The sequence below is a fragment of the Rhinolophus ferrumequinum genome, chromosome 16 (genome assembly GCF_004115265.2).
Source record: "Rhinolophus ferrumequinum isolate MPI-CBG mRhiFer1 chromosome 16, mRhiFer1_v1.p, whole genome shotgun sequence".
NCBI classification, from domain to species: Eukaryota; Metazoa; Chordata; class Mammalia; order Chiroptera; family Rhinolophidae; genus Rhinolophus; species Rhinolophus ferrumequinum.
Genome location: NC_046299.1, coordinates 24,913,872 through 24,929,850, shown reverse-complemented (window position 1 = coordinate 24,929,850; position 15,979 = coordinate 24,913,872). Strand labels below are relative to the sequence as shown.

Below are 15,979 nucleotides of genomic sequence, written 5' to 3'. Positions count from 1 at the left end.
TCCCTTGGAGGAGATCTAAAAATGCGGATTGCTCTGGCCTTTCAAACGTGTGTTGACCTAGAGGCACAAGAACAATGGATGGGGCTTGCTTAAGGCAAAGATGAACCTTTTTGTAGGCTTGGGGCGTGACTACCCACCACGACCTGCCCAGTTAGGGATTTAGGTCAGATCACGCTGTGAGGTTCCTTCCAGTCAGATTGATACAGACCCCCTTTTTCCGCCCACAGCACTTAACCCAGAAAACAGAACCAAATAAGGCAGTGACAACCTCTGCCCAGCTCCTGCCTGGCAGAGGTCTCAGGGAACAAGAGGAGCCTGAGCAGAGTGGAGCCAGGAGTTCCTGTCCTAGGGGTTTGCTCCTCTTGGGAATACACATCCATAGAACAGCTGGGTGTTTTCCTGGGCTCTGAAGGGAGGCCGGAGGCTCAGTTCCACCACCCAGTGACCCAGTGTTACCATTGCCTTCAAGTCCTGTGGGACCTCAGTGAACAACGTCTCTCTCTCTCTCTCTCTCTCTCTCTCTCTCTCTCCCCCCCCCCACCGTTTCCATTCCCCTCTCCTTCTCCCCACCTGCCCCTTTTGCCTTTTCTGCCTCCGCTCCCCCTCACCATCTGCAGTGAACCGCTCCCCTTCTCGCTGCAGCGCGCTGAACCGCTCGGAGTCGCCCAGTCGTGAGCGCAGTGACTTTGGGGGGAGCAACAGCCAGCTGTGCTGTAGCAGCAACAACCTCTACACTCCCGACTACTCGGTCCACATCCTCAGCGACGTGCAGTTTGTGAAGGTAACTCCCCCCCACCCCGCACTCCCGGGGGCGGGTGGTCGGGAACCATCCCCTCCATCCTGCCTGTAGAGTCCGCTGGGGAAGTGGGACAGGCGGTGCATCCCATTCCACTATGTTCCAAAACAATGTGACGCAGAGGTGAAACCTGGGAAAACCATGGCCCGTGATCCTCCTCCCTGTTGCCTCCAGCCACTCTGATTGCAGACCTTCCTCAGAAGTGGAGGGAGGAATACACCGGGGCGGAGACATTTTATGCTGACTCTGCTTGGTTTGTAGTACTGGTCCCATGGCTGGTGGGAAAAGAAATTGAAAGTCACAATATAAGTAAGTGGTTCAAGTATTGCGTGCTCTGTGCCTGGCACTGTCCCGGCATTGACGAGTTCCTGTGGTGAGCAGGACAGCAAGCTCCTGCCTTGATGTACCCTCCATGCTAATAAGGGGAGAGAGATGATAGCCAAGTAACCACGTAAATAACCTAGGTTATTTCTGGTCGTGATGACGGCTATGAAGGAAATAAAAAGGGTGGTGGGATAAACAGAGACTGAGCAGAGGAGGCAAGGAGGCTGCTTTAGAAATGGTTATCAGAGCAGGCCAAGAAAAGGACTTTTTTTGCTGAGACCTGAAAGGGGAAGTGGGGCAAATGTTCAGGACAGAAACAGCAGAGGCAGGAAAGAGCTTGGTGATCTGAGGGCTACTGCTTGGTGTGCAATGACAGTCTGATCTGAGATGCGACTGGAGCATCAGCTGCTGGGTAAACCGGCATCTTTAGGCCACAGTAAGGCATTTGGGTTCTATTTGAAGAGCCCTGGGCATTTCTGTTAGGTTGGTTTTCTCAGGTCTTTCCCTTTGTCTTAGTGTGTTCGGACTGCTATAACACATTACCATCAACTGGCTTCAACAACAAACACTTATTTCTCACTGTTCTGGAGGCTAGACGTCCAAGTTCCACGTGCCAACAGAGCTGGTGTCTGGTGAGAGCCCACTTCCTGGTTTGCAAATGAAAGACTCTGATTGCAATGGGCAGTTCTAGCGAAGGGAACTTTGGGAGTTCAGGTGCTTTTAACATAGTGATTTATTTGGGTGTTGGTTTTAGCTCTTTTTTTTTTTTTAATATACATACATATATAAATTCAGATGACGCCTTAAAGACTAAAGTTAAAAATTTCCTCCTGATTTAATGGACTTTTAGGGCCATTATGTAGGCTGTTCTTTCATTTACCTCTCCCACTCACCCCGTTTTGTAACATGAAGGGTTTTTGAGGAAGCTGAAGAGAAGACTGTACAAAGGGGTGTTTTCACTGGCAGAAGCCCCTGAGACTGGCTGCAGGAAGATTTTGCAAGGGCTTTTCATGTCCAATGGAAGGAAGTTCCACAACTGTTTAGTAAGTCCAGGAGTAATTTAACTTCAAGATAAGTTACAAAATTAGATACAAAGTTTTATCTAATGGTTATCTGGGAAAGGTATGAAAAGCTGTGATTAATAGTACTTCATAAGTTATGAAGGTACCAAAGAATCCTAATGAATTTTTTTTTAAATATGTTTTGTAGATATCATTATTAAACTAAGACTATTTGGCCAACGTCTTACAGTCCGAGCTTGTGTAACTATAACCAAGACGCCCCATCACCATCTGGTGGCAGAATCCCTAAATTGCAGGATTGTGTTTTGAGGGATGAACGTCATAAAATGATAGGAGACCTCACACTGGATCAAGGTGAACTTCTGGACACGTTGGCTGCTAAGTCGAAATGTCCAAAAGGGTACCCTTACCTTTTGTTAGTTTCAAGAGAAACAGATCTCTGTTTCCTTTGTAATTTAGAGGGAACTTGAGTTCTTAACTGGCCAAAGCATAGAAGACAATTCGAACTCAAGGTACTGCTGAGAAATGGTTCTGTCTACAGTAACGAAGAGAGAATAAAAACAGGTTTTCTTTTAAACAGTGGTTTGAGTCCCTCGATGCACTGATCCATAAGTATGTCTTGAGCATTAACCATGGTTCCAGGCACCATGGGCTGTACTAAAGAAATAGAAATCACATCCTCTGCTTGGTGAGTAGATTTAAATCTAGTTAAGGAGAAGAAACATAAGTCAAACGACAGTGACCAATGCAGAGTAATATATAATTGATTATAAGATTGTGTGGCACTTATTTTAAGCACTGTATTGGCAGGAGAATGTGCTGGACTTTTAAGAATTAGGAAAGAATAAGAGGGGAGTTAAGGTAATGCCATGAGGGGGACACCGATAAACAGGGATATGGAAGGTAAATAAACATGATGCCTTCAAGGAACTGTGAAGACAGAAGCTGAGGTGGACCAGTGGTTCTGTGCTGGCAAGCAGTAAGGACACTTGTGGCCATGCAAGGCCGGATTATCACAACTGGGCAAAGAAGCGTAGGTTGATCTGCTAGACTTTCACTGTCCAATGCAGTAGCCAGTAGCCACAAGTGGCTGTTGAGCACATGAAATGTGGCTCATCCAAAGTGATGTGCTGTAGATGTGAAATATACATTGGATTCCAAAGACGTAGTACAGAAAAGAATATAAAATTCATCACTAATAATTTTATATTGATTCCATGTTGAAGTGAAATTATTTGGGATAATGTTGGGTTAAATGAAATATGTTATTGAAATTAATTTCACCCACTGTTTTTACTTATTTTTTAATGTAACTACTAGAGAATTTTAGGTTACCTGTGTGACTCACACTGTATTTCTATTGGAGAGGACTGTGCTAGATGGAAAGGAGTTCTTATAGGTTTCTGAACAAGCGGTAAATGACGAACCGTGATGCATGAATCTAGAAATACAGCTGAGAAGAGGCTATTTCCTTAAATACAGAGTGGTGCCTTGTCAACAATTTCTTTTAAGGTAACATTGTCATGGCATTAGTTCGTGATTTTTATTTTTTTTTTGAAAGAGGAAGCATTGTGAAAGCAAAGCTGTGAGGCACATACAGAAGGTGGACAATGGGTAGTGCCTTTCCTTTTATATAACATTGCAGACCCTCCCCAATCTCTGTTCCTACCTCTGTACCTGGGCCAACCACTCCCCACCCCCCAACATACACACACACACACACACACACACACAGACCCTCTGCCATGTTTCCTCCCACTAATGGTAGCTCCTGGCTGTAGCTGTCTGAATCTTGTCCTTAACACCATGGACAAGTGGTTATTTAACATCTGTGTGAACACCTCCGATGACAAGGAACTCAGTACCTTCTGAGGAAGGAATGCATTTTCTCAGTATTGTTACCAAAAGCAATACTTTATACCCAGCTCAACCTTTCCTTCATAACAGTGCTTCACGGGAGGGTTAGAGTTCCTGGATCCTTGATTCCAGGTTACTAGAGGGGCATATCACTGTTCCTTAAGAACAAAGAGAGAGTGGTACAGTCACTACAAGTACACTCGGGATAGAACCTTTCCAGAAATGAACTAGTTAAATAAAATAGAGCGCTTTGAAACATGCCCAAGAGACTTTCCCAACTGACAGGAGCCCTAAGCCCACAAATCCATTTCAGAATCAAACCAGAATGCACCCTATTCCTTCTTCCTTCCCCCCTCTTTACTCATTGTCTCTTTTCCTTCTCCATCTTCCTTTTCTTATTGTTCTCACTCTCTCCTGCCCCTACTTTCTCTTTTGCTTTATTTTATGGGTTGAGGGTTCACTTTCCCAAGATCTAGTCTTGCCTCCAGAGTACCTCCAGTTAACACTTGGCGGGGGGGACACTGCTTCTTCCCCCAACCCCACCTCATGGAGAGTTTAGACATGAGATGGTAAGTATGACCCCTTTCTTTGAAATGTATGCCAATTATAAAGTTAAATTGTGAGAAATAGATGTGGACATGTTTTAAACCAGAAGCAGTTGTGTAACATTCACTCATGCTATCTCATTATCTCTGGGCCTTTTTAAGAGGCTCAGAGAGGTTATCGGTTTGAGCAAGGTCACCCAGCTTGAAAGGTGCAACACTGGGACTTGAACATTTGTCTTGAGTAGGCAGTGTGTTTCACACCATATTTTCTAGGTGAAGGGTCATTTGGCCTTCTTTGATTAGACTAGAAGCCAAATCAAAACTAATTAGAAGAACCCAAACAGAGGGGAGATCCAAGATGGCAGAGTAGATAAACACTGTGCCTGCTTCGTTCCGTGAACAAATTGAAATCACAACTGAATTACAGAACAATCAAGCTGAACAGAAGTTTAACTAAGGATATAAAGAAGCCACTGCGAGACTGGTTGGAGGGGTGGAGACGCGGAACTGGCTAACCCCAAACCTCCGTGTGGTGGTTGAGAATCCAGAGGGATATCTCAGCTCCTGAGGTTCTGTGCAGAGGAGCAAGGAACCCCAGCCCCACACCAGCCTCCCCAGCCCAGAGTACTGATGGCAGGAAGAGGAGCCCCCACAACATCTGGCTGTGAAAAACAGTGGGAATTCTGACCATCCAGGTGGGATGGAAGGCAGCGGGAAACCCAGGCGTCCTCTTAAAGGGCCCGAGCACAGACTTTCTCACTCCCAAGCACTCACCTTAGGCTCCAGCGGAGGAATAGTAACTCAGAGGGCGTTGGAGACATACGGGGAAGCAGACTGAGTTGTGTGGCTTCCAGAAGAGGGCTGGAGGACTGTTGACATTTTCCCACGGAGGTCTTTCTCCCATGCAGCCGGCAGGCCGGCACCATCTTTCCTGTGTTGAGCCCGCCCCCTACGCTTACGGCCAAATCTGAATCTGATTGGTCTGGTGAGCTCCACAGCTCCGCCCTGCTGACCCACTGGGACCCAGACCCACCCAACTCCCCCAACGCTAAAGGCACTTTCTCCAAGAGCAACCAGGCCCACCCGCATTGCACTCTTTCTTGGAAAACTATCAGTCTGACAGACCCCAGGCAGGCAGCGACCGGCCTCAGTGTGCTCTGAGACCTTTGCTGAGGAGCTTCAGGCTCAGCACTGGCACCAAACCAGAATCTACGTTAACCTGGTGACCACAACTCTTCCCATTTTAGTGACTCCTGAGATCCTGCCTCACCCAACTTGCATACCATATGAGGCTTTATCAGCTTAAGACTTTGCCATCTTAAGGGAGCTGGCAGGTGGCAGCAGGCCTCAGGGTGTCCTGGCATTTTGTGGAGCTACCCCAGGCCCGGTACTGGTGGCAGATGTTCTCGGTTCGCAGCATGTCCTGTCCCACATGACTCCAGGGTTAGCATAAGCAGTGAACAACTGCAGATCACTTTGTAGCTCTTACCAGGCAGTGAGTGACCTGGGCCTGCACCAGAGCCCCTCCCAAGAGACCCTCGAACCAACATATTTGGAGGTTGACTTCAGACCACAACAGAACACCGCCCAATTAGCCCCACAAGTGGCACACCCAAAAGGCGGTCTCAACAGGCACCAGAGCCCACTGGGGTGAATCCCACTCACTGGGGTAAGCCCCACACACAGCAACCTGTAAGCTGTTGACATGGCAAAACCCACAATCAATCAGCCTGAGGGTCAGTCCCACCAACTGAAGTGCCAATAGCTACCAAGCCTCAACTATAACAGGGGGGCACATACAACACACAGGAGGGACACTCCTGGAGCACCAGGTACAGGTGACCAGGGAGACTGTGCCACTGGGCCCCACAGGGCACCTACTACATAAGGCCACCTGGCCAAGACTGGGGGACGTAGCAGATCTACCTAATACATAAAACCAAACAGAGAGGCAGCCAAAATGAGGAAAGAAAGAAATACATCCCAAATGAAAGAACAGGAGAAAACTCCAGAAGAACTAAACAAAATGGAGGCAAGCAACCTACCAGATACAGAGTTCAACACAATGGTTATAAGGATGCTTAAGGAACTTAGTGAGAACTTCAACAAAGAGATTGCAAGCATAAAAAAGGACATAGAAACCATTAAAAAGAACCAGTCAGAAGTGAAGAATATAACAATGGAAATGAACAATACACTAGAAGGAATCACCAGCAGACTATATGAAGCAGAGGATTGAATCAGCAATTTGGAAGACAAGGTAGCAGAAAACACCCAATTGGACAGCAAAAAGAAGAAAGAATTTAAAAAATGAGGATACTTTAAGTGACCTCTGGGACATCAAATGTAACAACATTCACATCATAGGGTTACCAGAAGAAGAAGAGAGAAAGCAAGAGACTGAGAACTTATTTGAAGAAATAATGACTAAAAACTTTCTTAACCTGGCAAAGGAAATAGACATACAAGTCCAGGAAGTGCAGAGAATCCCAAGCAAGATGAACCCAAACAGACCCACACCAAGACACATTATAATTAGAATAGCAAAGCTTAAAGACAAAGAGAGAATCCTAAAAGCAGCAAGAGAAAGGCAACTAGTAACTTATAAGGGAGCTCCCATAAGATTGTCACCTGATTTCTCAACAGAAACTTTGCAGGCCAGAAGGGATTGGCACAAAATATTCAATGTGAAGAAAAGCAAGGACCTACAACCATGATTACTCTACCCAGCAAATCTGTTATTTAGAATCAAAGGACAGATAAAGAACTTCCCAGACAAGGAAAAGCTAAAGGAGTTTATCATCACCAAACCAGCATTATAAATAACGTTAGAGGGACTGCTTTAGGATGGAAACAAAAAAGATCAAAATTATGAATAATAAAATGGCAATAGCTACATATCTATCCACAATTACTTTCAATGTAACTGAATTAAATGCTCCACTCAAAAGACATAGGAGGGCTGAATGCATAAGAAAACAAGATCCTTACATATCCTGCCTACAAGAGACTCACTTTAGATTGAAAGACACACACAGATGTTGTGTTAAGGGATGGAAAAAGATATTTCATGAAAATGGAAATGAAAAAAAAAGCTAGGGTAGCAATACTTATACTAGACAAAATAGACTTTAAAACAAAGGCTATAACAAGAGATAAAGAAGGACCCAGTAATGCCACTTCGGGGTATTTATTTATCTGAAGAAACCCAAACATTACTACAAGGGGATGTGTGCATGTGTTCATTGCAACATTGTTTATAATAACCAAGATGTGGAGGCAGCCTGGGTGTCTGTCAACAGAAGAATGGATAAAGAGGAGGTAGTACATATATACAATGGAATATTGCTTGGCCAGAGAAAGGAAGGAGTTCTTGCCATCTGTGGCAGCATGGATGGACCTGGAGGGAATTGTGCTGAGTGGAGTGTCAGACAGACAAAAACAGATGCAAAGAACAAAATAAACAAACAAAACAGAAACAAATTCATAGATACAGAGAACATTTTAACGGTCACTAGATGGGGGGGGGGTTGGGGATGAGTGAGAAAGGGGATGGGATTAAGAAGTACAAATTGGTTGTTACACAGCAGTCATGGAGATGTAGGGTATAGTATAAGGAATATAGTCAATAATATTGTAATAACTAGGTATGGTGTCAGATGGGTCCTAGATTTGTTGGGGTGATAGATGGGAGGGTGTTGAGGGCAGGGTGAAAAAGGTGAAGGGAGTAAGAAGTACAAACTGATAGTTACAAAATAGTAAAAGGGATGTAAAGTAAAGCATAGGGAATATTGTCAATAATATGGGAAGAACTATGTATAGTGCCAGGTGGGTACTAGACTAGTCAGGGGGATCATTTCTTAAATTATATAAATGTCTAACCACCATGCTGCACACCTGGAATTAATATAAAATAATAGCACATGTTAACTGTAATTGAAATTTTTAAAAAGGGGGGAAAGGTGAAGGGGAATAAGAGGTTCCAGCCTCTAGGTATAGAACCAATAAGTCATTGGGGATGTAATGTACAGCGTAGGGAATATAATTAATATTGTGATAGCGTGGTATGGTGTCAGATGGTTGCTGGACTTATCATGGTGATCACTTGTTTAGGTATATAAGTTTGAATAAGTATGGTGTACACCTGAAACTAATGTAATATTGTATGTTAGCTATATTTTAATAAAAATCTTAAAAACATCTCAAATAAATTGAGAGAAAAAAAGACCTAAGTAAATGAAAAAAAGAGCTGAAACAACTAGAAAATAGTTACCAGTGCAATGCAATTTTTAATTTACATGAAAAATCATTTAGAAAAAATCCACCCTAACGTTTCTCTCAATCTAAACATGTTCCTAATTGAAAAGGCTTTGGCAGCAGAGTTAGCTTAAGATTTACTATAGAAACAAGGCGTCTTGCCCCTTCAGGAGCGCTAGGAGGCTCCCGGCAGCGGCTGTGGGGACGGTAGCCTCGTCTGTCTTCCAGGTTCTGGGTTCTGCCATGGGTTCTTCCCCTCTGAGCCAAGTAGCTGGCACCCCAAACCCTCAGAACCTGGAAACAGCATCAACCCAGAGAGGAACACCACCAAAAATTTGTCACATTAACATTTTTAGGAAAATTTAAGAGATGCCTAAGGGCCTGATAAATTGCAGACATTAAAACAGAGAGAGAAATTAAAAAAAAAAAAAAAAAAAAACATAGACAGAGTGATACCAGGTGCTTTGTTGGGCTTACCAAGTGTCACTTAGGAAATTTTCCTGTCCTTTAAGCCAGGAGAACCTGCAAGGCTCCAAAGAAAGCTTCACCTTCAAAAAACCTCTGGGCACATTAGAAAACTGGGTTTTTATGATTGGGTTTTGGTTCAGGCCCTATGCCAGCTTCTTGTGAGTCATCTAGGTACCTATATACCCCAAAACCAAAGTAATTATTGGAGCACCTCCCTTGAAGGATTGTGAAAGGCAACCTGACCGGGCATGTGAAAGGGAGCCTAATGCAGCCAGGTATGTTTGCAGTGTACAGAGCCCAGGCTCAGATAATTTTCCCCCAGAAAGCAAGAGCAAAGGCCCTTTAAGCTAAAATGCCTATATTGCCAGGGGTGCCCTTATTAGACCGTGGGGTTTCCCCTTGGAGAACTTGGACTTCCACATTCTCACTTCACCTTCCATCTTCCAGGCTCCAAAGAGTGAATAGCGGTCTCCCAGGCAAAGCCCACACCGTCTGAGACAGTGCACTGGCTAGGACTCTGAAAGCTTGCAAACTGTTAAACCGTCGGCAGGTCTCTCAACCTTTCTGGACCTCATTTTCTTATTTGTAAAATGGGGCATACAAGACCTCTCATGCCTACCCCATACAGTCATTATGACAGCAACGGTGATAACATGTACCTAAGTGCTCTGTGTGCCGTAATACACTATATAGATGGAAGGTTCCATCCTCATATCCCAACCTCTACTTGCAAAAGCAAGCTCTTCCGAGTAACACTACCACTAGAGCTTTCACCAACGTCTGAAAACCTAATTCTCAGTTCCATCTCTTTAAGATAGTTATGGCACTTCCAGTAATATATATGATTTCCAAAAATAAATAAATACTCCAATGATGTTTTAAATTAAAAACTGAAAAGCGATTGTAAACCAATTTGGTGGAAAAGCTATCAGGAATGAGTTTGATACTGCCAAGTAAATAGTGCCTTTATCTGTGAACTTCCTGGTCATAAAAGCAAAAGGGGGAAACACAGTGGATCTTTGAATTCTTCTTTACTATCAGGAAGTATATAATTCATCTAGAGAGAGGAGCTTCTTCCTGGCAGTAATATCCTGAAGGATTTAGCAAATGGATTCCTAGATGACTACGGAAGGCATCGGGAAGAAATAATACACCTTGGCTTCATCTGTGGTTTTCGCCAGAGTTTACACTCTTCATATGGAGGTTTTTTTAGTTCCGTTGTCTACACAAGAAGCCAGGGGTCTCATTCTTGCCAAGTCCCCACTGCCTGACCCTTAGGAAGAGAGCCATTGGCAATAGTGCAAGCCTGTGTTCTCAGTGGGTGACCAGCCTGCTAACAGAAGATGCCCTCCTTCCCCTCCAGGCTCTCAGGGGAACACTTGGCTCTTCCAGGTGCATTTTAAGAGTCCAGATCCAAGAGAAATGACAGTGGGCACTCTGGTGGCAAACAAGCAAAGGGTTGCCTCATTGTCCCTCTACCCCTGGCCTGCTATAGCTTGGGTAAGGTCATGGATCCCGGGCTGCAGAGGCCTGGGTTCCAAAGCACCCTGGTGGGGCTGCGTCTGAGCTCAGGAAGGTGGGCCCCATCTAGGGAGGGCTCCGCCCAGCTCCTCCTGAGCTTCTGTCCCTCTTTGCCTCGTCCCTCCAGATCACACGGCAGCAGTACCAGAATGCACTGACCGCCTGCCACATGGACAACTCACCCCAGTCCCCCGACATGGAGGCCTTCACTGATGGAGACTCCACCAAGGCCCCCACGACCCGGGGCACTCCCCAGACGCCCAAGGATGACCCTGCTGTCACTCTCCTGAACAATAGCAACAACCTGACGTGTAAGTCGTTCAGGCGGACGGCCGGGCTGCCTCGGAGTGAGGGCAGCCCTGCCTGCCTTCTCAGCGCTGTCCAGAGCTACCAGCGTGTCCTCATGGAGCCCCAGGTCTTCTCCAAATCAGAGAGGTGACGCACTCGCTGTCCTCCCCAGGCAGCCGCTCAGATGGGCTGAGAAGCCCCGGCGAGGTCGTGTACCTGAGGATGGAGGAGATGGCCTTCACCCAGGAGGATATGACAGACTTGTTGGAGCACAGCACACAGCAGCTCTCACTGTCTCCTGCAGCTGTTCCCACGAGAGCAGGTCAGGGAGGGAATTGGACCTGGAGGAACAAGGGGGCGGGAGGGTCATCACCATCGGGCACTGGGTGACGGGAGCCTGGGACCCCAACCCCCATGTAAAATTTCCCTCTTCCTTATGCCACCAGGGAAGGAAACTAACATCTATCAGGCCCATCTGAATTCATTCTCCCAGAAGGCAGTGTTAGGAGCTAGGTTTCCTCCTGGGTTCAGAGCCTGGTTCCTTCACTTAAGAGCTATGCAATTTTAGGCAAGTTACTTTAACCAAAGATTCCGTTTCTTTGTCTTAATAGGTAAGTTTCCTTATGTCAGTACATGCAAGTCATAGTGACTAGCTCACCAAGTAGCTTTGAGCATAGATAAGATAAGATACAGAGGCCACATCCCGGTGCCTGGAACCATGTTCTCTAAAGAGTAGGCATTCTTAGACCTCCTTTATAGAGTAGGACATTAATGTCAGCCCCACTCTCACTGGCAGGGTGTTTCCCTTCCTTCGGGGTCCAGAGACCAGACGTAATCTGTAGGACTTGTCCTGAAGTCTGAGATCATACCACTCCCCTCCGAGACACTGAACGCCTCTGTCTTGACAGTGGTGGTGCCCCGAGCTCCAGGGTCCCAGCAGTCCTGAGATCCTTCTGTGCTTGCCTCAGATAGAATTCCCCAAGCTTTCAGCAGCCCCAGGTTAGCAGTTACCCCACCCAACCTTCTAGACCTGCCCCAGGCCATGGTTTGAGACCCCTCAAGTCCAGAGTCATGACCCAACAAGTGCTCATAGTTTCAAAGTCAGTGAGACGACACATTTGAACTTGTAGCTAACGCAGATTATCTCTGGCATACATAATTACGGTTCCAGGACCTGAATGATGTTCTTTTTCTCCTGCACATGCTGAATTTAGTAGCTAAAGCATGTAGCAAGAAATTGTATTAAAGGAATAAGAATGGAGAAGATGGGATAGTCTTTGGAGATGATCTAGTTCACCCTCCTTTTGTGACACATGAGGACGCTGAGATCTGGAGAGGTGAAATGACTTTCTCAGTCCACATAGTGCATCAGAAGAGGGCTCAGCCTTGTGGCTCTGGGTGCAGTGCAGTTTCCTCTGCATCATTTTGCCTCACAGGTCACGTCCTTACATTGGTGGTAAGAGCCTGGGCACCTTCCTGGCTCTGAGATTCTATGGCTTTCTGAATTCCCACTGTGTTTAGTATGAAATGTGGGGCATGTGCTTAATTGTTACTGAGCCCCGTGATTTTCCAGGGTCTGTGCAAGTTGAGGAAGGAGACATCCCTACCTGTCCTCAGATGTGCTTTTTGTCTGGCAAAGATGCTGAGTGGAGCACATCTTGTTTTCTTCTTCTCTCCTGCCAAACAGTGTTTGGATAGTTGGATTCCGCTCCTTTTTTCTCTCTTTGTTCCTTTTGTGGCACTAAAGTGCCTCTTGCTAACTAATTAGAGCTAGTGCCTTCCTGGGCATTCTTCCCTTGTTAGGGCCACCGCTGCCTTGGCTCTGGTTTTGAACTTTCATCTGCTGAGGAACGTCAACCAGAATCACCTCACCTAGTTCGCTGGCTGTGTAGATTGGAAACACTTGAGTTGTTTCTCCTTTCCTTTCTCTCAGCATCAGATAGTGAATGTTGTAACATCAACCTGGACACAGAAACCAGCAGTAGCGACTTCGAGGAAACCATGGGCAAGAAGCTGCTGAGAACCTTCAGTGAGTAGCTCTTCACGCAGACAAAAGCTGCCAACCAGATGGTTCATAGAAAAAGCATGTTAAGATCTTACTCCTGGAGGAGGGGCCGTTGACTCCTTTTGGAAACCCCAATGAAGTACAATTGTGGGAACACATCAGAGGGTTTGGGCCGGTACTGCACCCTTGACAGTTTGGGGATTTGTCCCATTCAGCTGGTGGCCATCTAGGACAGGAGTCTGTCACTGGCCAGTCCTGACCCCCGCCCCCACCTGTTCATGAAAATAAAGACTTCTTGGATCATAAATAGACCCATTGGATCATAAATAGGCCACAGTGGAGAGTTCAGTAATTGCCACAGGGACCATGTAACCTGAAAAACCTATAATATTTATTATCTGGTCCTTTAAAGAAATAATTTATGTCTCGGAGACTCAATAGAAAAGCAGTATCCTCCCATGGAAGGAAGTCAACGACAGAGAAAACAAGGTGAAACATACTCCTTCCTAAAAACAACAGAGCTGGGAACAGATTGCCCTTCCGTCCTTGAGGACAATTATGGAATGACTCCCACATGCCCAGGGCGGATGATGGTCCCTGGGAATGGCACCCAGCGACACCCACCACCTCTGGCTCATGTGAGACCAGTCCTCTCTCGAGGGCGTCTGGCAGTGAGTTGGGCCAGGGCCTTCAGGGGATGGGAAAGACATCATCCTTCGGCATTACGTGAGCTTTTACTCACTCCTTTCCAGGAAATCTCCATTCCACAGGCACTGACCTGGCTTCGTGGCTTTTTAGGGCTGTCATCTCAGATGGAAGGTGCATCCCAGTCCTTCAAGATGTAAATATGCTGATATCAGCACCAGGATACAAAGCAGATTACTTCCCACCAAACTATCAAGAGCTTTGTATCCATTTTTGCTTCTAGTTTAAAGAGACCTTGGACCACCCAGAGAGTATGAATGTCCCCCCAGCCTTGATTGATCCTTGCCAATCTTGTTTTTCAGGTGGTCGGAAAAGAAAGAAGTCACCTGAAGGAGACAGAGCCTCTGAGGAGCACTCCAATCTAACGCCTCTGATCACATGACAGGGCAGCCAGCCTTTGTTGGGTGTGTGAGATTCCAAAGCTTTGGGGGAGAACCCACCCTCCCATCCTGTGCTGCTCCCCAAGGCCTCTCACAGGTGACAGAGTGTTCTGCTTTCCTTACCACCTCTTCACCCCTGGCAGTTGGGCAGATTTTCCCTCGTGGCCTCGTTTGACTCAAAGCCCTGCCGTGGCCATGAAAGGAGGTGCCTCCAGTGGAACGTGTTAGAAATGATCTTGTCCACAAGACAGTCGGTGACTGGAGAAGCAATGACCCCAAGCGGACAACGCCACTCTGGGACCCCTGATGCCCTTTTTGTTCTTTGAGATCCCGATGCCATAGTTCATGCTTAGCTTAACTCAAAAGTTGCCACTGGCAAACAGGCACCTAGGAAGCTGGAGTAGCAGGTATGAAGGTTAGCTCAGGAGATGCCCCAAGGATTCCTCCAGAACTTGAGGGCAGTGGGACTCACCCATGTTGGCATGTGAAGTTACAGTACAGAAAACTGTCGGTGACCGGTTTCCTGTTAGAGAAAGGTCCCAGCAGCCTGGGAAGCGTGTCTCAGCTGGCATGGAAAGAATGTGAGATGGAACCTCAAGTCACTGTTTTACCCAGGGACACATCTGCTTTGGCTCCCGATCAGCAGTCATCGATCCATCAATACATCTGCTCTGGAAGAGGAGCAGGGAGCAGACAGACCCAATCGGGAGCCAGAGATGGAACTTCAGGTTTTCAGTTCAAATCCAAGCAAAAAAGAAAAAAAAATGTGGACAAATTCTAAGCTGTTAAAGGGAGTTTAGCCATGACAAACCAAAGAGTGCCCAGGTCAGCCAAGAAGGATGCAAGTTCTCATGGGACTTTCATGTGCATTACACAGGAACATTGAAGAATCATTCTTCTTTTTCATCCATCCCTCCACCCCCACCCCTTACTGCACCCCAGCAGTTCAGCTAAGTGTACTTTATTCCAAGAACGCGTAAGATCTCTGGTTTTTCACCCGATGTGGGTGCAGATGCAATTCCAAACATAACCACCAGATGGCAGGATGACTGTACATACCTACTTGAAGAATAATTCTGATCAGAACATGTAGCCAGCCTTAGGGAAAATGTGGCAGTCAGTGAAGCTTGTCTTTGGGACACCCGTGTTCCTTTCTGATCTGTCTCCCACCCCTGAGTTCCCTGGGTCAGGGATCCAGTGATCCAGTGCTGTCTGCTGAATCTCCAAACCATTTCCAACCTTTTTCCTGGGGTATAGCATCCGGGATTACCTCCCCTTCCTGCACAACCATTACTCCCAAGTTCCCTCACCCATTGAATCAATAATCACATAGAGAGAGGGACACTGATATAATAATTCCGCTGGGTTACTTGGAGTGCAAAAGAAAATGCTTTCCCACAGGAACCTTTAACTCAGGGGTTCTTAACTTGGGGTCTGTCACCCCAGGGGGTCCATTTTTGGACGTCAGAGGGTCTATGAAACCCATAACACTGTAGGAATTTAGCGTATGTGTTCTTATGCGTATTTTCCCTGAGGGCTCAAACTTTCATGAGATTCTCAAAGGTCTCAGACCCACAAAGGGTTAAAAACCACTGTTTTAACTGAAAGTGGAACTTTCAGCCTAAAGTTTCTGCAATGCAGAGTGACCACTGGGCAGTCTGAGACAGAGTTTTAGTTGTAAGTGGTGTTCACAAGTGTCCATGAAATAGATGGGGAAAGTTGGCACCCACCAAGAAGTGGAAATCCTCAGAAATTCATGTCACACCCTAAGCTATTGTATAATCTACACCCCACATTACTTCGTCCTCTCT

General features: G+C 46.2%; 1 protein-coding gene across 3 annotated transcripts in view; it reads left to right on the top strand.

Annotated features, from left to right (window-relative positions):
- CNNM1 (cyclin and CBS domain divalent metal cation transport mediator 1) overlaps positions 1–14,933 on the top strand; it is a 56,590-nt gene extending 41,657 nt beyond the window's left edge. For 2 of the 3 annotated variants that reach the window (XM_033131136.1, XM_033131134.1), the window contains 5 exons: positions 618–781; positions 10,918–11,101; positions 11,251–11,400; positions 13,012–13,107; positions 14,091–14,933. In XM_033131136.1, coding sequence (XP_032987027.1) covers positions 618–781; positions 10,918–11,101; positions 11,251–11,400; positions 13,012–13,107; positions 14,091–14,170 — 674 coding nt within the window. In that variant the 3' untranslated portion in view covers positions 14,171–14,933. The remainder of the gene's footprint in view (positions 1–617; positions 782–10,917; positions 11,102–11,250; positions 11,401–13,011; positions 13,108–14,090) is intronic. The other variant, XM_033131137.1, reaches the window with a different exon arrangement.
- Positions 14,934–15,979: the final 1,046 nt, after the last annotated feature.